General features: G+C 44.0%; 1 protein-coding gene across 1 annotated transcript in view; it reads right to left on the bottom strand.

Moving 5' to 3' along the window:
- Positions 1–406: 406 nt before the first annotated feature.
- PINX1 (PIN2 (TERF1) interacting telomerase inhibitor 1) overlaps positions 407–27,921 on the bottom strand; it is a 61,860-nt gene continuing 34,345 nt past the window's right edge. Inside the window, 1 exon segment of the mRNA XM_032683424.1 lies at positions 407–1,552. Coding sequence (XP_032539315.1) covers positions 953–1,552 — 600 coding nt within the window. The 3' untranslated portion in view covers positions 407–952.

Genomic DNA, 27,921 nt, shown 5'->3' with positions numbered 1-27,921 from the left:
CATCAAAATTCATGCTGAACGTTCAGGATCTCACACAAAACTTCTCCTGGCAGTGCTACGTTCCAGCATTACTTATCTCCAGGTTCACAATTAGGAACAAGCTCTAATTTGGTTATAAATCTAAACTGCAAGTTTTCAACGTGGAAGTGGCAATACTAATGCATTTGTCTGCTTTGAAAATCTACTGGTCTCCTAATTTCAGAAAAAAAAATTGCTCTATCCAGCTTTCTGAATGCCAGATGCATCACTGAAGAGACTCTGAATATTTCCTGAGAATGACAGATATTGATATGGTTAATAAATGATATGGTTAATACACATCTAAATAAGAATATATGGTTAATACACAGTTCCTTTAGCTTTGGTGCAAAGTTACAGCTGTTTCACAATAGTTAAACAACTGGTCTGAAAACACAGGGAGGTATTTTTATTTCATCCTCTAGTACTCAGCTGTAAACCTTTAATCAGGGTAAGTATTTTGGGAAGAAACAACATTCATTTTAGTCGTAAAAGGAGATCAATGAAAAAATTAGACACCACTTTGCAAAAATCAGTGAAAAAGCACACACAGCTTTGCAAACCCCCTCCTGTTTCCAGAAGCAGATCTGGGCTTTCACAAGTGAAAACAACTTTAATAAAAAAGGCAGTAGTTTGGTGACTTTTTTTGTTATTTTTTCCTGGATTGGGAAAAACACAGTCAGTGTGAAGCAGCAGAAAGTAGTTCCCTGCCTTTCACAGTCTGAACCATGTGCTGGATCCCTTTTTAACATGGCACTGAAGCTCATGTTGGCCCATCACCACATTCTCATTTGGAAGAGATACTTGAACCCAGGCTGTGGTCCCAGCTGGAGGTGGAGCACCATGTTCTATCCTGGGACACGACGTGTTTGCTGCTGAGCTTACACAGAGTCCTCCTCTAATTCACCTCAGAGCCCCACCATGACTGAAACGGTTAAATGTGCTTGCAGTGCTTCTTTTTCTTCCTGGGGGCTGCTTCCACACACTCCTCCACCTCCTCCTTTTGCCTTTTGTGTTTTTTCTTATGGCGTTTCTTCTGCTTTTCCTCCTGGTCCCTTACACCGAGATCCTCCTCATCAGCTATTCCCACATAAATTTCTCCATGGCCCATATTTTCATCACAACTGGCATTTTCCCCTTCGTGCTGCTCTTTATGTTTTCTCTTCTTTTTCCCTCTGTGACATTCATTTAATGTCACAGTATCCAGTTCCTCCCCATCCAAACCACCAGTCTCAGGCTGTTTCTCACAATGCTCTGTCCTTTCTGCCTCCTCATCTCTCTTCTGCTTCTTCTTTTTCTTCTTCACTTTGGTTTCCAGTTCTTCCACAGGATCCAGAGCTTCATCAGCTGTTGGGCTGGAATTATCCACCTTTGTTTCTGGTTCCTTCTGGGATCCTTTCAGCTTTGCCATGCGCTTGGCAAAATATTCCTGCACAGTGAGAACACTCTTCACTGTATTGGAACCATCTGCAGGGTCAGAGAGCCAGTCCTTCCTCTCCCTGTCTTCCTGAGACTCAGGATCAGTATTATCCTCCTGCAAGTGAACAAAGAGAAGCAGGAGTGAGAGTCAGGAATAATGGTTTTAAATATAAAGCTGATTTTCACACACTAAGAAGAAAAATACTGAAATGCGGTGCTTTGAAAATTAACTGTAAAAGTTTAGACTTGGGTGGAAGTGAAGCAGCCCTTATGTAAAAGATGCTGTAGGTTTAGAGGTGGAAGGATGAAAGGCAGCAAGAGAATACAAAACAAGACAATTTTCAGTTGACTTGAATTCCTTATTTAATCTACTCCTATGCAACTCATGCAGATTGAGTTTACTACCTCCATACTCAGTGTATTACACCCACTTTACAAAAGCATATGTCTCTACAAGACATAAACCAACATGAAAAATAATCCAGTACAATCCCTTAGCCCGTGGCACAAAGGAAATCCCATGCCTGGAATCCCTCTCCAGCAAAGGGCTCATGATCCAGGGAGCAATCCAGCACTGAGGCATCTCTTCCATCTTATCTGATCTTCAGAAATGTTTGTTTCGTAGCTGCTTTGCTGTCATTGTGTCCCAGATGTTGTTATTTAAACAGGCTCCATTTGATCACAAGTTATCAGATGGCAAAAACAACATCACAGGTTACATCTTACAAGGCTTCTGAAGACGTAAAATGAAGAGCTGCTCAGTGCTGGTTGCAGGTGAGGAGTTATTAAAATAGTCTTGTATCTAGAAAGTAAATATACAACTAAAAGCAAAGTATAGCTATGGAGTGGATGTTTTGTATGGCACAAAGAGAACTGACTCTGAAAAAGCAACAAATGCAACAAGTTGAAAATATATAATTTGCTAAATTGTCTGTGATTTGCAAAATAAACAAGCCAAACAGGCAGCTGAAATTAAGGCTTGTTCACATACATAGCAAAGCACCCAAAAAAAAGCCTCTGTGGCTTTTGCTTGGCAAAAGTAATAAATGACTCTTGGAAATGTCCCAGATTTTCAAAGAATCACAGGATCATTAAGGTTGGAAATGACCTCCACGATCATCAGGTTCAACCTGTGACTGATCTCCACCTTGTCACCCAGCCCAGAGCACTGAGTGCCACATCCAGTCATTCCTTGGACACCTCCAGGGATGGGGACTCCACCACCTCCCTGGGCAGCCCCTTCCAATGCTTGACAACCCTTTCCAAGAAGAAATTCCTCCTGATGTCCAACCTGAACCTCCCCTGGCACAGCTTGAGGCTGTTTCCTCTTGTCCTGTGCCTTGTTCTCTGGGAGCAGAGCCTGAATCTCCCCTGGCTCCCTCCTCCTATCAGGGAGTTGTGGAGAGTAAAAAGGTCCCTCCTGAGCCTCCTTTTCTCCAGGCTGAGCCCCCCCCAGCTCCCTCAGGTAATTAATTTATTTTAAAATCTTGTTCACTGCAGGTAAGCAAACACCCCCCTCTGGATGGGAAAAGCTGAGCAGGTCAGGATGGAGTAGAATCCTCACCATCATCTGGCCTACAACCTGTTCTTGAAAGAGAGCTAAACCACAGCTATTACAGCCAAATATGGTGAGTATGACTGAGATAATTCCCTGTTTTTCCATTCATAAATGCACTGAGAGATAAGAGCATCCACTCTGTCCATGCAGCCTGAATGTGAACTGAAGGGACTATAAAACACCACCAAATCAGGGCAGTAATATTTCACAGCCACTTTTACTGCCATAAACTGATACCCAGGGAAGGCCAGCAGAGAACTGGGAGATATAAACCCACTTATCTCCACACTTTACAGTTATTGCACGATGGTGGAGATAAGTGATCTGGTTCTCTTCTGAGCATCGTTAAACTTGCTGCCTGAAGTGGGGTTTATCAGGGTTTGTGAGGAAGGTTTTCCAAGTCTGACTCCTTCTGCATCTATAACCTTTGCTCATATGAGCAGGAATGCAAAAATTGGTGTCATTAGTGATGCATTACGAGTAGATTTCCTCATACATCTGCTTTCAGGAGAGCTGTTCCAGTGGAACGAAAGTAAGGCTGCACTTGAGATTCCAGGAATGTTTGTGTGGGCACTTATCAAAATCAGGTACTTTTCTTGTAGGAATATGTTGTAGTGCTCCTGCAGGTTTATGGAGTAACTGAAACTATTTGACTTCTGGCAGAGAAGCCTGCAAAGAGGTTGTTGAACATGGGGAAAAACAGGATGTGTCCACACACATCCACATACAGGTGACATTTGAAAGGGGAGCTGCAGCAGAAGTTTGACAAGGCGAAATTTCCAGGATAAATGGACTGAGCTATGTTTACAGTAACACTGTTTTTAATAAGACCTACCTCCTAATCCAGCAAGCACAGAATCCCAGTGTATAACTGAATCTCTCAGGCTGGAAAAGACCTCCAAGATCATCCAATCCAACCTGTGACTGATCCCCACCTTGTCACCCAGCCCAGAGCACTGAGTGCCACGTCCAGTCATTCCTTGGACACCTCCAGGGATGGGGACTCCACCACCTCCCTGGGCAGCTCTTTCCAAAGCCTGACAACCCTTTCCAAGAAGAAATTCTTCCTGATGTCCAGCCTGAACCTCCTCTGGCACAGCTTGGGGCTGTTTCCTCTTGTCCTGTCCCTTGTTCTCTGGGAGCAGAGCCCGACCCTCCCACCCTGGCTCCTCCATCCTGTCAGGGAGTTGCAGAGAGCCAGAAGGTCCCCCTTGAGCCTCCTTTTGTCCAGGCTGAGCCCCCCCAGCTCCCTCAGCCTCTCCTGGTGCTCCAGCCCCTTCCCCAGCTCTGTTCCCTTCCCTGGACATGCTCCAGCCCCTCCATGTCTCTCTCGTCCGAGGGGCCCAGAGCTGCCCCCAGCACTGGAGGTGCCCCAGCAGTGCTGAGTACAGAGACAGGCACTGCCTTGATCCTGTGGCCACACCAGGGCTGGTCCAAGCCAGGTGCCACTGGCCTCCTTGGCCAGCTGGGCACACCCTGTCTTGTCTTCAGCTGCTGTCAACCAGGACCCCCAGGTCCTTTTCCAGCTCTCCAGCCACTCTGCCCCAGCCTGGAGCTGCAGGGGGTTGTTGTGACCAAGTGCAGGACCTGGCACTTGGCCCTGTTGACCCTCCCACCGTTGGCCTCAGCCCGTGGATCCAGCAGATCCAAACCTGCTGCCCTGCAGCAGCACAGCGAAACAGGGCATTTTCCCTCTACCCACAGCAGGATTTTGACACCCTGGATTGCAAAAGGACAAACAGTCCCTCAGGTTTTCAGCCAGAACAGTTTCCCTCCCCACCCCAAGATGTAAAACACACTTGGGACCAGAACACTAGTTACCTCCTGGCCAACCAGGAAAGGATTTTCTCATTCCCTTGGTGACTTCAAGTCCTGACAACTTAATTACTGTAATTGAAGGCAAATATTACTTGAACTCTACACATTTCTTTTTATAAAATACATTAGGCATAAAAACAAATGTTCCTTTGGTTAAGCAGAGGAGTTCAGAAGGTTTGCATGAGCCCAGAAAATAAGAACCTTGCTCAGAAACTCCTTTATTGATAAGAATTTTAATAACCACGGGCCACTGAGCACAGAACTAACAGGGCATGGAGACAAGCAAAAAGGTGCCAACCCTAGAAAACCTCTGGGTTTAGGAAAAGCTTATGTAAAACCATAAATCACCTGGAAGGGCTATTAAATGCCAAAGTGTTCCCGCTTCCGTGATGTACCTGTCCTAGTAGCCATGGGAACACTGCTGAACTCCAAACATGGGTTTTCTCTAACCTATCTCAGTTTATGCAATTCCTATCCTCCTTGACCCAACACACACACAGAAAAAATTCAAACAAAAATAAGAAATGCATCCTTAAATGTGTATTGTGCTGCTGCAACTTCTGAAAAACAATTTTTCACAAGATTAAAGACACTCCTACTCCTAAAAAATGATGATCATGTAAAAGGGAAAGAGCAATTGTGGTGTAAGTGGTGGAAAACCTGAAAATTGGGCTTTGGAGTTCCATGAGTTCCAAAATTGCCAGTGAAATCATTCTGGGAGGATGAATTAAAAGGAACTGGGAATCCTGGTCTCCAGAGAATTGGTAGGATGGTCCCGAGCAAGAGAAAACAACTGCTTGAAACACAATGTTAAATGTGGAATGATTAAGAGGAAACAATAGGAAAATTCAAGGAGAGGTTGGGAAGGGCACAGGAAAAGATGAAGGTCAATCACAGTCCGAAGTCCCCTGTAAATATCATCTGTTTATGCAATTAAATGTATGGAAAATAATCTGAAGGACATAAAGCACTTTATGTACTGCCGTGTTTTCTTCACTTGCTGATTAAACATTAAGTTAGGACACTAAACTTATAGAGGGAAATCCTGGTTCCCTTGAATCCTACAGGATCAGGATTGCATCTCTAAGGCATCACACTCTGAAACTACCTTCCAGCCACAGTTATTTAGTGAAAGAAAAAACAGAGGATTATGGCTAATTATCAAAGCAATTCACATCACATCATGAAAACAGTCTGGCAAGAGCAGAAGCCTGAAGTGGAAAGGATTTAGACATCTCATGAAACTCAAACTGGTCTAGTGGAAGGTTCCCTGCTCATGTCAGGGGGTTGAAATGAGATGATCTTTAAGATCCCTTCCAACCCAAAGCATTCTGTGATTCAATGATAATTAATATTCAAAAAGTAAAACTGCACCTGCACGTTACTCTGTGAGGAAAAGTGAGATATAAACAACCAGCAAAGCAAAGGGTGTTGGTACACGAGCAACAGAAGCAGCTTGGATTAATTCAGAGACTCTTCAGAGTGCAAGGATGTCTTTTTTAGCACTTAAAAGTTTAGAATAGGGGAATAAAAAATCTCCTATACAGTCTCAGATCTGCCACATATGAACTACTGTTATTTAAGCTTTTGCTTCCTCATTTGGAAAGGAGGGGGTACTAATTCACACCAGTTTTGTGAGCTCCAATTCACAAAAACGACACAAAAGGCAAAGGCAGAATAAATCTAATTTCAGTAGATTCTCACTTAAGTGGTTTGGATGAAGAACATGGAGCCTGAGTTACATGGAAAACACATCATCATTCATAGCTTTAAAATGCAACCACCCCCTCCTGGCTGAACCACGGCCATCACCTACTTTCTGGTTAAGAAAGTGTAACAATAAGGTTAAGATAATCCAGTTGTGTTCCTGCTGCTTCAGATCCTCATCCAGAGGTGCTTTGGGATGACCCCCATGCAGTGCAAAAAACCAAACAGAACTGAGGGCATCCCTGTATCCTTCTAACCCAGAATGGCTGCAGATTATTCCTGGAGAGCCACTCTGGAGCTTTGCAGACATCAGTGAGGACAGAGCCTTGCTTGAAGGAGCTGACAACTTCAAGTTAAGTATAAGCATAAACATTTGGATTGGGATCAAACAGGCAAGAGAGTGAAAAAAGACTTGTAGCACGATGAGTTTAAGCAGGATTAAAATAAATACATGCATAAATAAGGCCACATACCATCAGTTCTGAACTCAATGCTGGCTCCAGAGCAGGTACTCAGGAGGCTCTGATGTTTCTAATTTACCTGCAGACAGCATTTTATGAAGAACTAACGATGACAGGCTTCCAGTATAGAAAGGGGCTGATGCAAAGGGAAAATGGGACAATCTTCCTGGTGCTCATGAGGAAAAGGACAAGCAGCAGCAGATGTAAATCACCCACATGAAACTTCAGTAGGAGAAAACAGCACATATGTGAAGACTCAACAACCACTGGGAGTCTCAACCTTTGAAAACAACTAGAAACAACTCTCAGGAAAGCATTAGGTGGAGTTAATCCTTGCTTGGAATGGAAAATGGAGGACCCCCAGAAGCATCTCCCAGCCCTATAATGCTTTAAAAACTTAAACAGGGATACAATTTGACCTCCAGCTAATCACAGAATTGTTGAGGTTGGAAAAGTCCTCTAGCTGAAACATTCCCTTGAACTGCCAAGGCCACCACTAACCCACGTCCTCAAGTGTCACATCTTTTAAACCTCTCTTAAATGGGGACTCCTCCACTTCCATTGGCAGCCTGTTATAATAAATGAGGGTTTAATGAAAGAGATGAGAAACAGGAATACTCAACCTGGGGGAAAAAAAAAGGTAAAAATTCAGTCCACCTGCAATTTCTGCTTTTTGTTGACTGGTATTTTAACCACCAGGGCACCTCACAGAGCCATAGCAAGGTGTCCTTTCACTACTATTTATCCTGAGTGCCAATAAAGCAATGAATCCACACAGGGGAAATGGAATGAAAATCCTGAGTGTCTAATGCCTGTATGACATGAAACACTTTTTAAAAAGGACAAGTTCCAATTACTACAGAGATGCACTTTCCTGACTCCATTACAGTAAGTTCTGTGTGAGAATACACTGAAAAATCAGCTGCTGTCTTGCAGTTGATAGCAACTGCTACACTCCACAGAAACTATCAGCTCTGTCTCCAACCCAACAAGGACAAGGAGAGAGGTTAGGAAGTAATTAATGGGAAAGGGACAAGGAAAAACTTCTTTAAAAAATCCAACTGTTCTTCCATGGAATTAAGAAGATCCATTTTTGCTACACCTGCAGCTCCAAAAGACAGAAAAAATAGGTTTTTCCTCTTGCAATTAAAAAGCAAAGGAATTTTATTATAGCAAATCTTTGCATAGAATAATTTTGGGGTTATTAATAGAATCCTTGACCTCTGGAGGTCTCCAGGCTGGAGCAGGACTATTGTCAGCACTAGACCAGGTCAGTTTTTGTAGTGGAATTATGGAAACCTTCAAAGACAGAGGTCCCACCATCCTTCAGGACACTCAAATTCTGATCATGGAACTGCAGAATGGTTTGGATTGGAAGGGACCCTAAAGTTTATTTCATTCCAACCCCCTGCCATCTTCCACTATCCCAGGTTGTTCCAACCTGGCCTTGGATGTGGCACCATATCCTACTGAGGAGGTTTTATTGCCACATAACAGCACCCATTTCATTCCACTGTATAAATCTATAGGTTTGGTTTCTAAGTTGGTTTCTAAGTACATTTACATTGTACTTGCTGATTCCATTTTTAATTTCAGTTTTAAATTCTGTGGTGATGAGTTTCTTTTAGAACTACATTCAAATTCTCCCCAGGTTGTCTTGCAATTCTATTTTACATTTTTGCCAAAAGCTCATCCTGTACCTCAGAAAGTGGCCAATTTTAGCATTTTCCTTCATTCTTATAATTCACCCAATAGAAAGCCAGCATCTCTCTTGCTGAATGCAATCTCTTGATATCCAAAAATGCCATTTGTTTGTCATCTAAACAACACATTTTTAGCGTTTTAGGATGTGTTGGATCCCAGCCTGTTCCCATCAATGAAACAGGAGCTGTAACACTCAGCCAGGTTTTGCCTTCAGCCTGCAAACAACAGCGGAACAGGAAACAACAGGGTTGCAAAAGTGCAAGGGATTAAATTTTGGCCAGAGCCTTGATTACAACGACAGCCATGGGGATTCATTCCAGCTGTCATTAGCAGATCCTGGGCAGTCCACAGCACCTGTACTTCCAGTGGCAGCTTGGGAACCCTCTGTTGCACAGACTTCCTTCTACTGTTCTTCCACTTTTCAGGAAAAAAAAAAAGCATTTATTGAAGTTTTAGCACAACAAAGTCCAGGAGCTGAGGAGAAGGGGGAACACACACCGTGAGGCAGCGCCCAAGAGGTGCAGAAGGCTGAAGGCACGTGGAGAAAGAGTTAAAAGCTCAGCACAGGGCAGAGAAAATCCTTTTCATATCTTGAGAGCCCCTCAGATATCCTTGTGTGCCATCTCATGTCCCTGCACCACACTGCTGAGCCCAGCAAAACCTCGGTTCCTCCACATTTCCTCACAAATTACATCTGTGCCTTCCACTGAGCATAAACAAACCTAAAGGAAGAGATTTCCCCAAGGATCTCTCTATTGGCACAGCACAGAGATCCAAACACAGTGACTTCATCTTCCCAGAAGCACCTAAATCAGTTCTAACCGTCCTGTTCTCACCTTGAATAACAGAGGAAGTAAGTCCAGCAAAGCGAGCACGGGACTGGGAAGGTCACGTTTCCCAAGTTCTCTTCCCGGCTGGTGGGAAAGCCTGGAGAAGTTATTCCCTCCAGCTCTGGCACAGGTTATCAAAGCACAGAACATGCCTGATCAACTGGATGAAACTTGCAGCAGAGCTCAAGAGTTTCATTAAGTGTTTGGGAAGTGCTTTGAGATCCTTCAGAGAGGGATCCCAGATGGATCCCAAGGGCACCGGGCAAGGATGGAATAACCCTGTTGTTCCTCTCATATGGCTCTGCCACGGGGCTGGGACACCCAACAGAAAACACACACAGCACCACTCCTCTGTTCTGTGATCTACCTGTATAGAATCAAATCATCAAGAGACTCTCAAATATAGCATTTCAAAGGGTTGGGCAGGATGGTTTGGGTTGGATCATCTTGTTCCAACCTCCTGCCATGGGCAGGGACACCTTCCACTAGCCCACGTTGCTCCAAGCCCCATCCAATCTGGCCTTGGACACTTCCAGGGATAGGGCAGCCATAGCTACTCTGGGCAACCTGCCCCAGGGCCTCACCACCCTCACAGCCAGGATTTCCTTCCCAATATCCCATCTATCCCTGCCCTCTGCCAGTGGGAACCCATTCCCCTTGTCCTGTCCCTCCAGACCCTTGTCCCAAGTCCCTCTCCAGCTCTCCTGGAGCCCCTTTAGGCACTGGAAGGCGCTCCAAGGTCTCCCTGGATCCTTCTCTTCTCCAGATGAACCCCCTCAGCTCTCCCAGCCTGGCTCCAGAGCAGAGGGGCTCCAGTCCTTGAAGCATCTCCGTGGCCTCCTCTGGACTGGCTCCAGCAGCTCCACATCCTTGTGCTGTTGGTCCCCAGGGCTGGAGGCAGCTCTGCAGGTGGAGTCTCACCTGAGGGGGTAGAGGGGCAGAATCCTCCCTCCCCTGCTGCCCACACTGTGGGATGAGCCCAGGATGTAAATCAGTGCAGAGGGGTCTTTTTATCCAGTAGGCAGCTGCTAATCAGGATTTGAAAGACAAAACCCTCCTTGATTCTCGAGTTCAGGATTTTTAACTGCTCTACAGATACAGATAAACTGAATGAACCACAAGAGAACTTGGGCAGCCAAATTGTGAATACAAGCAAAGGGCTCTGAAGATTTCAGATGCCAAGATAAGCCAAGAGAAAGGATGCAATAAAAACCACTGGAAGTAACCAGAGGAGAGAAAGGAGTTCTGGTAGCAATTCCAAGAGCAAGCACAGGAGAATCCCAGCCTGGCTTCTGGCAGAGGAAACCACAAGTGCTTTGAAATCTGAAAATAACACCTGCTCATGCAAAACTCCTCTTCCAGCTCTTTTCTAATAATAAATGTAGAAAAGCAGATTTGTGTATAAATAAAGTACTTCTAGGAGCATTCAAGCAGATAATTTAAACCAAACCTTCCCCTTCCCCTTAGAAAATGCTTCTCAAAAGGAAAATACACACTTGAAACTCTTTTGTTTCTCTGCTCTGAGAGGGTGAAATGCTGCAGAGCTGATCCAAGTATCAAAACCAACTCAGAGCTCTGGGCAAGGGGACAGACATTTCCTGTTTTTCAGCCCCAGCAGTGGCTGAGGAGCTGCTGAGAAATACCTTGTGTCACTTTTTATCCCTTTTTAGTGTGCCTTGGTTCCTTTCCTCTGAGCAGGTGTGAAGGGGCATTCACAGCACAGGAAAATGAATCAGAACATCACAATTTGGAGCAGCACAGACCACAAATACCAGCAGGCCCCTCCTGTGCAGACTAAAGGACAGATGCAGAAACACAAGACAAACAGTAAGAGGGAGAATTAGATTTGAAATACAACACCATGGATGCGTGTACACATTTTTTACTTCTCTCCCATCTATAAGGGTCTGAAAAAAGCAGTTTGTGTGAGGAAAGGGTTTTATTTTTCAGGGAATATTGCTCCTGCAGTGCACCTACAGTTCATATGGATCTCATCCTTGTTTTCAAGGATTCACACAGTACAGCCCCTATGTGACTATAAGCCAGCCAGGTACAATCTCCCTGCAGCCTTTTTTTCATAAATCCTTGCATTTCTTCTTCATTTCTGCCTTTAGTTTTGGTGCTTCCTTAAACAACTACTCTGACAGATCAGCTCCTCAGATCAACTCCAATTAGGACTCATCCTCTCCCCCAAAACCAGCCCAGCTCTTCTCCTCCAAGCTTCCTAATGCTGCTCCTGTGTTTCACTAACCATGTTCCCCGTGTCCTACCTTACCCTCTTCCCATCTGAGATGTGTAACATCCTGCCCTTGTTCTGTCCATCATTCCATTGGAAGCTCTCTGGGGAAGCAATTAGCCCACTTGTGAGCACTCTATAACATAATTAACAAATAATAACCACTGAGAAATGTAGGCCAAAAAAGCAAAGCTATCACAGCACCATTTCTGCAGAGACTTGTATTGTTCTGTGCTCACTTGCAGCTTCCAAGTTCCTGGAGGCAAATTTTAAACTCCCAAGCAGCACAAAAGCAAAAGGTGAACAGTGTGCTTTAAAGAAGACATAAAATGTTCTGACTTTATTTGGATTTACAGGCTTTGCTGCTTTTCCACACTCATTAACACCACCAGCTCCAAGTATTTACACAGAACACTACAATAAATTTCAGAACTGGAGGTGAAAGGCTCATAATTTGGGTCTAAATTAACTTTGGCAAGGAGAGTATCAAAGGAAGGAAAGACAGGATGACTGCAACCATGAGCAAGATGCAACACAAACGTTGTAATGACATCATTTAGTGTGAAAAAACTACTCAAGGAGGCAAAGACAGAACCTCCCTGTTGGGTATTCATCCACACACTCCCCAACAGCCAGTAAGGAATGGCAACAGCTGTCAGGGAAAGCCTAAAAACTCCCTCTTATTTCAGCAGGAAACAAAATATTTCCAATTCCTGAGGTTTCCTACTGCAAAACAGCTTTTCCAGCCTCTTGCACTCTTGCTAGAAAGTATAACAAGTCCTGAGTATCCTTTTAATGCTGCCTCTGTCCCCTTGATACTGAAAAACAAGTCTGGTTGTTAAGGTGCAAAGCAATTAGATAAAGGTTTCTAATACAGCTGAAGTAGAATTCCCACTTCATGGGGAGCGGGGGAGCTAAGGAAGAATAAAGGAGGATGAAAAAAGAGGAGAAAAGGATAGATTGGCATGGTTACTGGATGAAGAAAGGTGGCACTTGGAATTTACAGAGGAAAAATAATGTGATTACATCTCCACATTTCTCATCCTTGAATATGTCAGCAACAGTGACCATACTCTGAAATACTGATTTTAGATCCAGCCATCACTGATCCTCTCCTGAAACTCGACATTAAGGTGGTCCCTGCTGAGAGCAGGATAATGAACAGAACATTTGGGCCACAGAGCAGGTGGAAAATCTGTCATGGAGCAGTTGGCGCTAATTTTTGGGCAATCCCTGGAGACTACAAGTGCCAGCACAACTTTGTAGCCTGAGCAAGATGGGGCACGTTTGCTGTGACTTGTGACAAGGACTTTTGATGGTCAGTTTGTGAAATCTGCAATTTCTGGCAGAACTTTGGCTCTGTCAACCTGTGGAACAACTCACCTGGTTTAACCCAAGCAAGGAGGTCATTTGAGGAGAGAACAGCTTAGATCAGCAGTGACTACATTTCCAAGCCTGTTTTGATTGCAAAGAATGTCTTAATTATCCAAGAGGAGAAGACAGGTCTTGTCCTTCAAAATTGATGGCAGAGGGGTTGTAACTAGACAATCTTTAAGGTCCCTTCCAACCCAAACCATTCTGTGATTTGATGATCCATTAACACTGGGACAGTTTGTAGCCTCACAGTCCGTTTCTTAGCTCAGCTTTTCTGCTCGTGGGCAATCCAGCCCTGATCTCCCAAGCATTAGAGGTGGAAACATTTGGTTTATTTGTCTTTCACATCCATATCTGTCCCGAATGCTCTGGAGTTTACATCAATTTCCTCTCCTGGGAGTAAAGAGCCTGATTTTCCACCTTCAAATCCATCCTTGGACTGTATTTCCTTTGGCTTTTTTTTCAAGCCCAACCTTTGTGTTTCTGCTCTGCTTTTAACAGAATCATGGAATGGTTTGGGTTAGAATGGACTTTAAAGCTCAGCTCATTCCAGCCCCCTGCCATGGGAAGGGACACCTCTCACTATCCCAGGTTGCTCCAAGCCCTGACCAACCTGGCCTTGAACACTTCCAGGGATGAGGCAGGGATGCTTCCCCTCTTTCTTCCCTTCCTTTCCTTTCTTTTTTTATTTAATTTTGGTGATGACTGCTTCTATAATTTTGACCTGGGTTAGTTTTAAAGACACACTAAGTATTATCTTTGTGCTACTGCATAAAGATTTAGCAGCAACTCAAAAAAAAAAATGGCAATGAGAAAATCCCCGTGCCTGTAATTCCAAATAGATTTCCTAGGATTTTATTATTAACACTTTCCTTATTATGCCTTAAGGGACAGAAGCGCTCTGTGGTTGCCCAGTGAACCACACAAAGCACACAACCTGTGCCCCAAGGGACTTGCAGGTTAAAGCCCTGAGTGGGTACAAAACAACCCAAATAATTGCCAGGAAGGCAATCCCACAGGCAGCCTGGGTGTTCCAAGCCAGAACGTCTCCTGGCACAGGAGCTTTGAAAAAGGAGTGGGAATGGGATGCTTATCCCAGCTTAATAGCAAACTGCTCCAGGAATACGCAGCAAAATAAAGATTCAAGAGGAAGTGTCAGATTAAAGGAAAGACCAATTTGCTCCCAATGTCTCACTTGCTCCTGTTGCTCTGTGGTTTATAGGGAAGCAAAGGCAGAGGCACACGGATTGATTAAGGTTGGAAAAGCCCTCTAGGATCATCAAATCCAACCATTCCCCCAGCACTGCCAAGGTCACCATTAACTCATGTCCCCAAGGGCCACATCCACAGGGCTTTTAAATCCCTCCAGGGATGGGGACTCCACCCCTGCCCTGGGCAGCTGTGCCAGGGCTGGACAACCCTTTTGGTGAAGAAATCGTTCCCAATATCCAACCTAAACCTTCCCTGCAACTTGAGGCCATTTCCTCTGGTCCTGTCACTTTTTAGATGGGAGAAAAGTCTGACCCCCACCTGGCTCCAGCCTCCTGTCAGGGACTGTAACAGCCTCACACAGCTGCCATCTCAGTCCCTCAGCCGTGTCATGGGAAGCTGTTCTGTGGAGAGGGATGTGGTGTTGATTGGGATCTCAAATCCTTAGTGGAAGGCTTGGAGCAGTTCACTGAGATGTCCTAAGTCTATTGAAGCAGAGAGGAAACACAGCAAAGGAATTCTTGCTTAGAGATGAGAGTTAAAAGGGTGTAGAGAAAAGAGGAGAAAAGAACCACAGAATGGTTAAAGGACCTTAAAAAACACCCAGTTCCAACCCTCTACCATGGGTAGGGACACCTTCCTCTAGATCAGGTTGCTCAGAGCCACATCCGAGCTGGTCTTGGACACCTCCACGGATGGGGAGTGTCCCCTCATTCAACAGGCCCAGCTTTTAGCAAGAGCACAGAAGCTTTAGGAGTTGATGTTTAGCCCCAATTAGACTCCACAATCCACCTTAAAATCTGCTTTCCACCTTTGCTTTACCTCCTTTCGGTTAATCTCCGTCTACCCTGCTCTTTCAGGAGGTGAGCCCTCTGCTAATCCCCCCTGCTGCCTCCAGAGCTGGGTGGTCCCTCCACCTGGAGCTGAGCTCCACCACCAAGTCAAATCCCTGCAGTGACTCAGCAGTGCCAGCTCAGGTTTAGTTCTTCCCTTCATTATCCCACACTTAATGCCCTAAGAAAAGCAGGAGGGTGGAGCCAGGGAGGTTCTTAAAAAGTCATTCCAAGGACACGTGAAGGTCGTGGATCTCCAAGGTGCGAGCTGTGATTTTCATTCAAAAAAGGACAGTTGTAGTAACTCCAAGTAAAGGAACTTGACTTCCTGTGGCTTTGCATCTCGTGGCTAGATGACCCTGTACCTGTTTGGTGCAAGTTCTGACAGAAGCTGTTCCTGTGGTCACAGAGTTTGTAACGACTTTGCTCTGTGTGGACTCTCTGATGTCTAATTATACAGTTGGGCCCAGCTGGGAAAACAATTTGTCTTTCCTTTTCATGACACCATTTATTTTCACAAAGAGTAGGAACTTAATATCTGTAAGGCTTCTGTCTGCCTGTGTAATGTGGTGGAAACCAGTGAGAGGGGATGGAATAGATAAAATGAAATCATGGAATCGTTAAGGTTGGAAAAGACCTTTAAGATCATCAAGTCCAGCACCACCACGTTCACCACTAAACCACGTGCTCAAGTGCCACAACCACTTGTCTTCTGAACACTTCCAGGGATGGTGAGTGCTCAAAAATAAAAAATAATCATTTATGCTTTAACTGACCTGGAAACCAGGCTAAAATGAAACAAAGCTTTAAGTAGCTGAAGTAATAATAAAATCAATTCAGTGTTGACAAATGCAAAGAAATTCACTTGAAGAATAGAACCTAACATTAAATAGAACAAAAATTAGGAAGTCAGGACATACTTCAGCAGTATATCCTGTTACTGGATGCCAATGAGGGTTCTGCATGTCTAAAATATCAAATACATTAGTAGTTGGACAACTTACAAAGCAGCATAACACACAGATAGAGGTTAAGAAGAAATTCAGGTAATAATAATTAATCCAAAGTCAAGTGTGCCAGAACTACTCACTGTTAATCCATATTGCCCTTAATGTGCTTTCTCAGATACATCTCATCCCCTCCATGAGAACATGATTTGTGCTAAAAGCAGGTGTTGATTTAAGGTGGAAATGAGGCTCAATGAGAAACAGGCAAACAATGACAGTAAAAATGACCACTAAAGACCACCTGGAGTATATTTTGTGCTGAAGCAGAGGAGAAGCAGCCACAGAGCCCATTCCAGAGAGCAAATCACCTCTGGAAAAGCAGCAATAACAAAAAAGTGTAAGCAGTGAGGGGAAGGTGCAGATGGCAACCATTAACACGACTATTTTTGCAGCAATCAACACCTCTTGAAGGAAGGAGAAAGAATCCATGCTAAGTCATAGGTGGGAAGAAGCCAACACATCAGTGAAGAGGAGGAATTCTCCAATTATTATTCTGCAAAAGGCACTGACATCCATGTTACAACCTGTTATCAACCGCAGCATGTCGAAGGGATTAAAAGCTAATGACAAACCACAATTCCTCCTGAAATCCTGTGCCAGGCCAGGGTCTCCCACTTTCTCAGCCTAAATATCCACAGTTGCAACATCAGAGCAATGTTGTTTTGTTCCTAAGGAAGGAGGTGATTCACTTTCTTCCACCTTAAAATGTTGATTAAAGCTCAAACCGCCCCCAAAATTTAAAGCAGAGGGAAAAAGAATACAAAGTGAGGCGTAAAAGGAGATGGGAGTCGAGGGGAAAATCAAAGCAGGGAATTCACCAGGAGGTAGAGATTTTATCAAAGTGATTGGTTCATTAGGCAGAAGATTTGACTGTGCATTAACACGGTACAATTGTGTTTTTTGTTAGCGAGCTCTTCAGGGCAGACACCTTTGTCTTTCTTCTTGTAAAACACCAATTAGTACCTTGGGCAGACTACAAACAAATCAACATTAAAACAAAGCAGAGAAATAGAACCATTTGTATCTCCTGTTCTGCCTGGAGTCACTAGGACAGACTCAACTCTCTGGAGAGAGACCACATTCTTTATTCTCTAATAGTCTGTAGGAGTTACAAAGCACAAACTTGGATTTCTCTCCCTGCTTTGGTTCAGAGGGAGTTCACCACAGGATGCTGCTCTGGGAATTCTTCTTACACATTCCATATATATGTACTGAAGGTGGTTTTAAATTAGTAACAGTATAATTGTTGCAAAGCCCACCCAATGTTGCACAAGCCAGGCTTTCCCAGCATGGAAGTACCTGTTACGCATCCTCTGAAGGGCCATTTTTGGGAATTAAAAGACTCCTGGAATGGTACTGGAAGACTACACAGGGTGGAAGGAGCCAGACTTGGTTCAGTCTTGTCCATATGGCTGGACTGGGAAGGGTTCCTGGCACCATCTCCAGAAGTTCAAAGGGGGTTCATCTTGGAGAGAAGCAGCTCATTCACCTCAAAGCAGAGTTTGGGAAGGAATTTACTTCCAGCATCCAGGAGGGAAAAGGAGGACCATGTTCTATTAGCAAAGGTGTACACAGTAAACCAAGAGAACTTAATCCAAAGCCACCATCAGCTTCCTTTTCATGGAATCACAGAATCACTAAGGTCGGAAAAGACTTTTAAGATCAAGTCCGACCATCAACCCAGCACTGCCACCATGTTCAACACTAAACCATATCCTCAAGTGCCACATCCACACATTTTTGAACACTTCCATGGATGGTGATTCCACCACTGCCCTGGGCAGCTTGTTCCAGGGTTGGACAACCCTTTCATTGAAAGAATTGTTCCCAATATCCAACCTAAACCTCCCCTGGTGCAACTTGAGGCCGTTTCCCCTCATCCTGTCCCTTGTTCCCTGGGAGCAGAGCCCGACCCCCCCCCGGGAGTCCCCCCTCCTGTCAGGGAGTTGTGGAGAGTGAGAAGGTCTCCTCTGAGACTCCTTTTCCCCAGGCTGAGCCCCCCCAGCTCCCTCAGCTGCTCCTGGTGCTCCAGACTCTCCACCTTTCAACCTGCCCTACCCAACCAGCATCATCCCCCACTTCCCACACACACTTTTTAAACAATATTAAATGTCTTTTCTGGTTTATCTCCCTAAGATATATTCAGAGGAAAGGTCAGATACAGCAGAAATCTGTTGGTTTGGGGTCACAGTAATGGTTAAGATGTCAAACCACAGATCCAGAGTCTGAGTCTTCCATGACTCACATCAAGGGCTGATCAGGTTGCACTTGCTCTAAGTAGAAAAATAATAATTTAGCCTTGATTGAAAAAACCTGAAAATCTGCCAGTCACATCTCTGCCTGACATACCAGAAGGCACTAAAACCCTAACCAAGGCTACAGCAAGGAATGAATAATTTGGGGTTTATGATTCCTAGAGCAACACTGATGTCAAAGTTTGGGAGAGAACAAGGGTCTTCTGCTCCCTATGGAAAAGAAATAATGATCTTAAACAGCAGTGACAGAGATCCATTTTTTAAGAGCTGGAAAAGCCTTTCCATGTTTAGTCAAGCCCACAACAGGCTGTGCAGAGTTTGTGGTGTTCATGCAAGAGAGAACTCAAGTGTTTTTTAAACACATCTGTCAAGACTCAGGTGAGCAGAGCAAAGGTGATGGATTTGATGAGCACTTCAGCTCCTTTATTAACTTACCTCCTATGAAAAGAAACCTGGAGAACAGCTTGGAAACAGAAAAGGGTTAGATTTAGAGATCTCATGAAAGGGTTAAACATTCAAACAGGTAATATCTGAATTTTGAAAGAATTTGGCCACCAGGGCTCCTTCCCTGCAACAGTTCCAAGAAGCCGCTGCCAACGTTAACATCGGGAGGCAGATACCAACAGGACTTTTTTGCCCAGTCAGATGCTGGTATTGACACTCTTTCAGACAAGCCAGTACAAACAGGAATAAAAGGCCACCTTTCTATGGCAACGCTCCTCAAGGAACTGAGGAATTCACCGAAATCTCTGGCAGGCGCTGGGGTTCACTTCCCAAATGTCCTGGGGCACGGAAAAGCTGACGTGCCTCACGTAACAACGGTTCCTACCACACTGAGATCTAGAGATGAGTGACAGCCCCTGCAATATCCAGCAGGAATTCAGACAGTGGCCAAGGATGGGGGATAAATTCCAGTTGCAGGTCAGGCTCCTCCTGGGAGGACAGAAATTCTTGTAGAACCAAGAGCTACTTGAAGTTTTCTTCAGGCTCGAAAGCAAATGGCAAGTTTCTTACACAAATGTCACTGGCCAGGTTGGACAGGGCTTGGAGCAACCTGGGATAGCAGAAGGTGTTGGGATGGCAGGGGGTTGGGATTAGATCATCTCTAAGGTTCCTTCCAACCCAAACCACCTATAATTCTAATTACCTTCCAAATTTCTGCCTCTGCATTTTATACCCCAGTTCACACCATCTAACCAGACAACTCGGTGCTGGTGCTGAAGGTAGAACTGATTCAGAGGGAGGAAGCTGAGCTCATTTTCCCAAGTCCAGGGGAAGGGTGAGCTGTGCTCGAGGCACAGAATGTTCCCTCACAGCCTGAGATCTTCACATCCAGTGCTCAGACCAGATTCCAGTTTTCCTGCCTTGAAGACAAGGGGATGTGGGTGTAAGCCTGGCACTCCCAGCTCCAGCTGCTCTGCTTCTCAGAAAACTGCCATCAGCATCCCTATACTTGGGTTTTGAATCCAAAATTTAGGCCTTTAGTCCATCACTAGTTTTAAGGCTGCAGAAAAACCTTGATCTCAACAAATTTAATCCGGTCTCAGCAGCACTTTAGGAGAAGGTCTGGCACCTTTTCCCAGCAGTTGTGCTTTGTTTTTAAAGCCAAGCTGACAATAACATGGATGGATCTTGGAGAGCTGAGAGCCATGGACAAACAATGTAAAGGTTTCAAGGTGATTTTTGGAATACCAGAAAGCCTGGATAGGTAGCTGAGAGCCTGCTATTGATGACAGATCAGCCAATTTGCATCTGATTCACAGAGACTGGAAGAGAACTGGGAAATTGAGATTACAATGGGATTAATCACTCCAGGGATCCCATTCATCCCACTCCTGATGGGTCCTAGAGCTGCTCTGTGCTGTCTGAGCTGCATTTAGGAAGTTACTTGGGGTTTGCTGGGACAGGAATATCAGATTAGAAGGAGGGAAGAGATAAAGATTTGCTGGTTTTCCACTCAAAGCTGTATCAAAGTTACGTGATCACGAGCCAAGATTAAGGACTGTACTAAACCTCAAATTCCAGACTGGAGCTGAAAACCTTTCGAGATTTAATGCTGCTAATTCCTACAGCTCTCACACGTACTAGGAGTGACTGTTAAAAAAAAATAAAACAAATCAATCATTGTGGAGGAACTGTTCTGCATCCTGAAACAAAGGGAAAGGATGAGATCATACCTATTTCTTCAGCCTTGCCGAGGTCTCAAAGTTAACATATGAAGCAGATGAGGAGACTTGCCTCAGCAAGGCCTGCCAATGTCAGAGCAATAAATAAATGTTCAAATAATAAGGCTGCACCTTCAGCTGATGTGGCAGCACTGCTGTCAAATCCAGGCAACCCGTGGAATCCTGGGATCTCTGGGTAATTGGAGATCCGGTGCCTCGTTTACCTGAAGGGAGACTCCGGAGCACAGCCACCATGGAAAGGACTGGGTTGCCAGGCAGGCAGTTAATTAGGTGGGAAACACTTCCAGAGTCTCTTTCCCACTCTGATCTTGTGTGTTGAACTTGGCATTCCCATGGAGTTCTTGGGCTGTGCTACCAACAGGGACACCAAGGCCCAGGGAGCAGTGAAGCAGTTTGTCCCGAACTGTTCAGGATCAATGTTTGATATGGGACTCCTGGTTTTGCTTCCCGAGCTTTGGCCACTGAGATATATTTCCAGAAAAGCTGCAAGCTGGGGCTTCTTGTGGCAGAAATCAGGAATAAACTCTAAATATTATCAAATGCAACAAATGAGCTGGTCAAACCAATTCATCACTGTGTTTATATTTTTCCAAGAATTGGTTCCTAACTCAGAGTCACAGCCCAGACCTTGGCACAGCTCCTGAGGTCCAGGCATTCCTGGTGAAAGGTTCTCTTTGCTCCAATTCCCATTCCCTCTGCCTTAGACCCTTCATTTCTAGGTCACATGAAGACAATACATAAAAGAAAACCTCTGATGTTCGTCTGTAACGACACTCACTGTCCAAATAACCCCTTCTTTGAGGCCAGTTTTTGTCTGACCTTTGTTCTGAATCCGACAGCAAAACTCTGATTTTTATAAAACTCTCTTAGAAAAAAACAGTTAACTCTTTCTTTTTTTTTTTTTTTCTGCTTTTAAACTTAATTCACCTTCTGGGAAAAGTCTAAATAATTCGGAGTCATGATGAATTTATGTCCTTTTGGGAAAAAACCCTTCAGAAAACACTCCAATATCTACAGAGATGCCTACTGACCCAGCAGTTATCAGCAATGTGGTGAGGTTTTTTTTGTTTTTGCTTTCTGGCACAAAAACAGCTTTCTAAACACCAGTGACCCACTTTCACCTAGCTGGCCTCTGAAGTTGAGAGAAGATTCATACCCTGTAGACGTTGGAGGCTCTGTTTGAAGTCACTGCTGTCAGGAGATGGTCAGTTTACGTCTCCTGTCCTAGGACAGGAAAAGGATGCACTCTCAGCTCCATGTGTTGCAGGGAGATAAGCGCAAAGATTTCTGTCCTATGCCCTTATCAGCTTTTCCTGCTACTCTCCAGAACAGACACCACCAAGACTGGCAGTAAAAATTAAACTTAAGCAAAAGGAAAAAAAAAAAGTCAAAAAAAGAGACCCAAGTATTTCTCATAAGTGTAATTCAAAAGGTTGAAGTTTTGGGGGAAAAAAAAAATCATGCTGGGATTTTTAATACTGAAAACGACCTAAAATCTTGTGTATCCTCAGTGTGAACTGATCTCCTTCTCTGACAGAGCCAGGGCGATTTAGGGTTCAAAATATTGAAATAGTCACCTTGCAAATAAAACCAATTAGCTGGTAAAAGGACATTCCCTGTATATGCAAAAACATCAGAATCACAGCATGGATTGGGTTAGAAGGGACCTTAAAGATCAGCTTGTTCCAACCCCCTGCCATGGACAGGGACACCTTCCACTAGACCAGTTGCTCATTCTAGATATTAATATTTTTATTTCATGGTATCCTCTGGTTTTCATTCTCTCTTTGCTGCTCCCTCCTTCTCTTTATGGTACTTCAGCCCTTCCACCTCACTGTCTTAGTGTGCAGAGGACAGGCCAGACAGAGCAGAGCCTCCAAGGGTTTTGGTTTATCTCCCATCTTTCCCTCTCCTGCCTACACAGGATTTAATTTATGGGTTCTTCAGCCTCCACCCTCTATAAAACTGGTGTTACTTCTTGTTAAAACATTGTCATCCACAAGTGAGATGGACTCAACATCGTTTCAGGAGGCATCTTCAAGTAAGACTTGAACACAGAGGTGATAAATTAACATTCCAGATGGAAACCAAGTATAAAAAAACAAAAACCACTTAGCATAACCCCACATATATTAGAAACCTCAGCAATTTCTCTTCTGCTCCTCCTCAGCCCTCAGTATATTAAAATTACGACTCCTGACCATCTCCTACTGCCTTTCTGAAGCACCAAAACCTACAGAAAAGAAATAAATCAGCGCAAATAATTTATATATGGAAACAATTTTAGAAAGTACCCCCCATGTAATCGCAGCAGCTATTAAATACATCATAGAAGTCACAGGGTGCCAAAAAATGGGGGGAGAACTTTATGGATCCTTAAGGTATCACTGAAGGGCCACAGGAAAGTTCTTGAGTAGGTCAAGACTCTGACTTTTAGACTCACTTCTGCTCCTATTTTCTTCCAGGACAAGGTATTTTGGGTAAAATTTAAAAGAAAAGTCCAATGTCATTTTTCAAAGCACACAAAATCCTGAAATATATTAACTTTCCAGATGACTGAAAGACCTACCTACGTATCTACACAGAAGAACATCTGGAGACCCAAAATGAACCTATAATCCATGCACTGTTTTTTTAGGTGAAGCACAACTTCCCTGTTAGAAGTTCCTGCTCTTCCTCCTCCTTAAAAGAACCTTCTAAAATTTTGCTTTTAAAATTAATGTGTTCCTGATATGTTTTACCCTTAAACCTGACTAACCTCATTAAAGCAAAAAACCACTTCCCTGCATCCATGGAATACCAAAACTTTAGTTGGATATTCTTACTGTTATTGAGTATTCAAAAGGAAAACTATGATATATCAGCATTTCTCCAAGTCATTCTGCCATTTGTCTCTAAGTTCTACTACAATAAAGAAAAATTTACTCCCTCAAATCCCCTGCAATAATAAGAAAACATGGAAATGATGATGAAATGCTGCTTGGGCAAGACAAGAATTATGGTGATGGCATCAAAAACGTCAAATATTCCTTCAAATTGGAATAAAACAAGTATTTTAAGACCAAGATTACATGAAAGAACAAGAGCATTAAGCCCAGCATTCTGGATAAAACAGCCTGTGTGTGGATGTGTCCGGGTGTGTTTATCCCTAGATATCAGACAGGACAGGAAAGGAAGAGTTGAAACACTTGTCCAGAAAATGCTCAAAAAGAAAACACAGCCAGGACAAATTTAGAAGCTGTACCAAGCTGGGATATCAAAGGCAGAGCTGACTGGAAAAGCAACCACCTCTCAAGAATGGCAAAATAAACTTCCACGAGTCTCGGGAGGAAAACACGGATCAGAGGCTGGATATTGTTCCCTGCTCGTGTTTTGGTTAAGCGAGGTCCTTTTTGACACGGCTCAGATAGTCTTGTCAAAGAACAACAAAAATGAAAAGCAAAAAGAAAAAAAAAAGGAGAGAAAAAGACACCAGGCAGCTCAGGGGGAATCTGTTTGGCAAAGGGGCTTTGAGGTGGTGTCTGAAAGAACAAAACGCAGAATGAACTTCCTAAAATATTTCCTTTTTTTTTTTTCTTTTGGTCTCCTTTGGAAAAGCAAATTTCAATGGGCTGATTGGCAACTCGTTTCCTGATCAAAGCTAAAGTCTGAAACACATCTGAAACAGATTTTCTGTAAAAAAGTAGGAAAGAAAAAGCATTTCAAGCTCAATTCAGAAGAAAGTTTCCCAAGCAGAAAGTAGGCTATTTGAATTTGATTTTTTTTTTAGAAAAAGGAGGTTTCCATCAACTAAAATGAGCCAAAACTGACATATATACCTTCTGTCTTAAAGACACACAGACCTATTACCTGGATATGACACCAGTGGATACGACAGCATCAGGGTTTGAAACTGTGACTTCCTATACAGTGTTGATTAACTTGCTGATATTACACAGAAGAGGATTTACTTCAGTCTTAGAAAAACATCTGGATTCTTCTCTTATAATCACCATTTTATGCTCAGAGATTTTTTAGTCACCATAATTTTTTATTCACCATAATCACAATGTTATGCTTAGAAATAGTGTGTTTTTAGATGGGAGGGTGGCTTCACTGCTTTAAAAAAAAAAAGAAGGAAAAGGGGGAAAAAAAAAAAGAAAAACCTGAACTTTTCCAACTGCTACCTCTTCATCTGGGGAAGTCTTGCTGGAGGATATAGTGAAGCAAATGTGTCAACATGATCTATACCATCCAATGGATAAAACTGGCTGCAGAATTCACCTTCCAAGTGCCAGACTCCTTGATATTCCCAAATTGAAGTGATGTCAAGCAATTTCCCTTGGCTTTAAGTCCTGCCAGCAGACAGACACTCTGACGCCGGGAGAGGATGATGGGGAGATAGGGAGTCCCTCTCATTTGCACAAGAACTCCGGGGAACTGCTCCCATATCTTGTGAAGAATTAATCAAGATAAGTTAATGTGTGATAACATGTATCTGAGGAGCTCAGAAAGGGAGAAAACCTGGGCAGCTTCTGGCTCTCCAGGATTAACTTGAACAGCTCTCCAAGAAACACAAAGCTTTCCTTTTCGGCCCTGATCCAGCCCAAAAGCAGAGTTCAGGCTGGAGAGTGGGAAATGAGGATGAGAAGATAAGGGATTTCACAGGAATGTGACATGATGGAGAAGAATCTCATAATATTGACATATTATCGATGCTTTTACACCCTGGTACAAGGAGCTTTTACCTGACCTGCTATTACCAACTCCTCCTGTTGCTATTCTTAAAATACTCCACAGTAATAAAACATAAATGATTTCTCCATCCACAAACATGGACATTTTGAGGTATTTCAGTGAGGTCCAAGCTCTATTTTGTTGCTACATTACCATTGTGACAAGTTTTATATGAAATGAAAACATCAGAAACTATTGGGATATTTGAATTGGGGGGAAGGTGGGAAACTGGAAAAAGGTTTTGGTTTGACAACCATGTAAACTGGAGCGTAAAGGGACCACTGTGCAAACACTCACATGCATTTTTCTCTCTGTAACCCAAGTGCACCAGTCAAGCTGCTTGTTGTCTCCTCAGCCAGTCCTGCCTTTCAAATCATACAATCATGGAATGGTTTGGGTTGGAAGGGACCACAAAGCTCATTTAGTTCCAACCCCCTGCCATGGGCAGGGACACCTTCCACTAGCCCAGGTTGCTCCAAGTCCCATCCAACCTGTTCTTGGACACTTCCAGGGATCCAGGGGCAGCCAAGTTTCTCTGGGCAACCTGTGCCAGGGCCTCACCACCCTCACAGTCAAGAATTTTTTCCTGATATCCAATCTAAACCTACTCTCTGTCAGCTCCAAGTAATTCCCCCTTGTCCTGTCACTCCAAGCCCTTGTAAATAGTCTCTCCCCACCTTTCCTGTAGGTCCCTTCAGGTCCTGGAAGGCCACAATTAGATTACCCTGAAGCTTCCCTTCTCCAGGCTGAACAATCCCAATTCTTTCAGCCTTTCCTCATAGCAGAGCTGCTCCATCCCTCCAGTCACCTTGGTGCCTCCTCTGGACTCTCTCCAACAGCTCCATGTCCTTCCTGTGCTGGGGACCCCAGAGCTGGAGGCAGTGCTGGAGGTGGGGGCTCACCAGAGCAGAGCAGAGCAGAGGGGCAGAATCCCCCCTTCAATGTGCTGCCCACAATATGATATTCCTTTTGATTCTTCAAAGAGCTCTTCTCATGAAAACAGAATGAGCTTGACGTCTTCCTTGCTCTGTAAGCAAGATGTCATCCCTGGAAGTGTCCAAGGCAAGGTTGGACGGGGCTTGGAGCAAACTGGTCTAAGGGAAGGTGTCCCTGCCCATGGCAGGGGCTTGGAATGAGATGGTTTTTAAGATCCCTTCCAACCCAAACCATTCTGTGATGCTGATCTGTGGGCCATGGGATGATTGCAAACCCCTCCATAAAATCAGTTCACCCTCAGCTGACGGGGATGAGCCACCGGGTGCAAGCAGACACAGACAAGAACCAGTTCCCCACAGTATCCAATTAAAAAGCCAACTGAAACATTAAAATGAGGGTTTTGTAGGATAATACATTTTTGCTTATTTCAATATAAACTACTTTGGTCCCTCTCTCCCCCCCCAGCTGCCAAACCTTTGGAGGTGGGACAGTGTGCAGGATGCTGCTCTCCGAGGGGCCGTGGGCCTTTGATGAAGAGCTGGAGCTGCTCCGTCCTCCCCAGTGGAACACAGCAATTAACACAGTTCTCCACCAGCTCTCAGGGTCTAAACACTCTCTGAGTACCTTGATCCATCACAAATGAGGTATTTTGCAGACTCAAAATCTTCCAGCCACATGACAGCAAGGAACGCACCAGGAGTCACACGCCAGCAAGCAAATCTCTGCATGGAGCGCTTTGAAGTGTTCACAGGGAATTCCCAATGAGTGCAATCAATTAGGTCTAATTAATAAACCATGCCAGCAAGACAGGGGCTGTCTATTTGTGCTCACTGTCACTTCCAGGCACATCCAGGCACACAGACGTGTACATTATACACAGGGAGAGCACATATAGAGCCAGGCAGCCAAAGGATATAAAAATATCTAAAAATATCACGTGGGATTTTTACAGAAAACACTGTTTGAATGGAAAGCCCTTGTGCTCCATTTTCTCACCTGCACTGCTCACAAAGTGACATATATAAGCACATCCCTGATGGCATGGATTAATAGAGCAACTCCAGAGGCTCAGTTCCCAGCCAGGTATTTATATCCCCTCCCATTGTGAGCTGACTCTACTTACATAAGAAACTGTAACCCAAAAAAAAGAGGCAGAAGTGTCAATACATCAAAAAAATTAAATCCAACAGGAAAAAAAAGTTCCAAATTTGTCTGTTTTGTTTGCTGACATGTTGGATATGGAATAGCCTTTTAAATGAAAGGTGATGTGACCTGATATTTCTCTGAGGCATAATTTGCCTCTCTAATAAAGCAATAACTTCCCACTGTGCTGCCATGAATAATATAACCTAAAATAATGCCTATTTCTTTAATCCAGGAGTATATGGAAGGATGAGAAAAGCATTCCCATGTATAACAAATGAACACCAAAGCAGCAGGGTTGACATCAAAAACTGTCTCTTCTTCAGTACTTCTGAGTTATCTAATAGTGAAGAACCAAAATCTTCCAGCTCCAGGTGTGTGAACCTGAGTTCAAACTCAATCATCTGAAGCAACATAAAAACAAAAAGAGCTGAGATCTTGGGTATCTCAACCTGCAAACCCCAAATCAGTAGATTCTATAGTGCCTTGTACAAAATGGGGCAGCTGCACG

This window comes from Chiroxiphia lanceolata, chromosome 3 (assembly GCF_009829145.1).
Source record: "Chiroxiphia lanceolata isolate bChiLan1 chromosome 3, bChiLan1.pri, whole genome shotgun sequence".
In the NCBI taxonomy this organism is placed as follows: Eukaryota; Metazoa; Chordata; class Aves; order Passeriformes; family Pipridae; genus Chiroxiphia; species Chiroxiphia lanceolata.
Note: the sequence above shows the minus strand (reverse complement) of the source record. Positions and strands in the feature narration are given on the sequence as shown.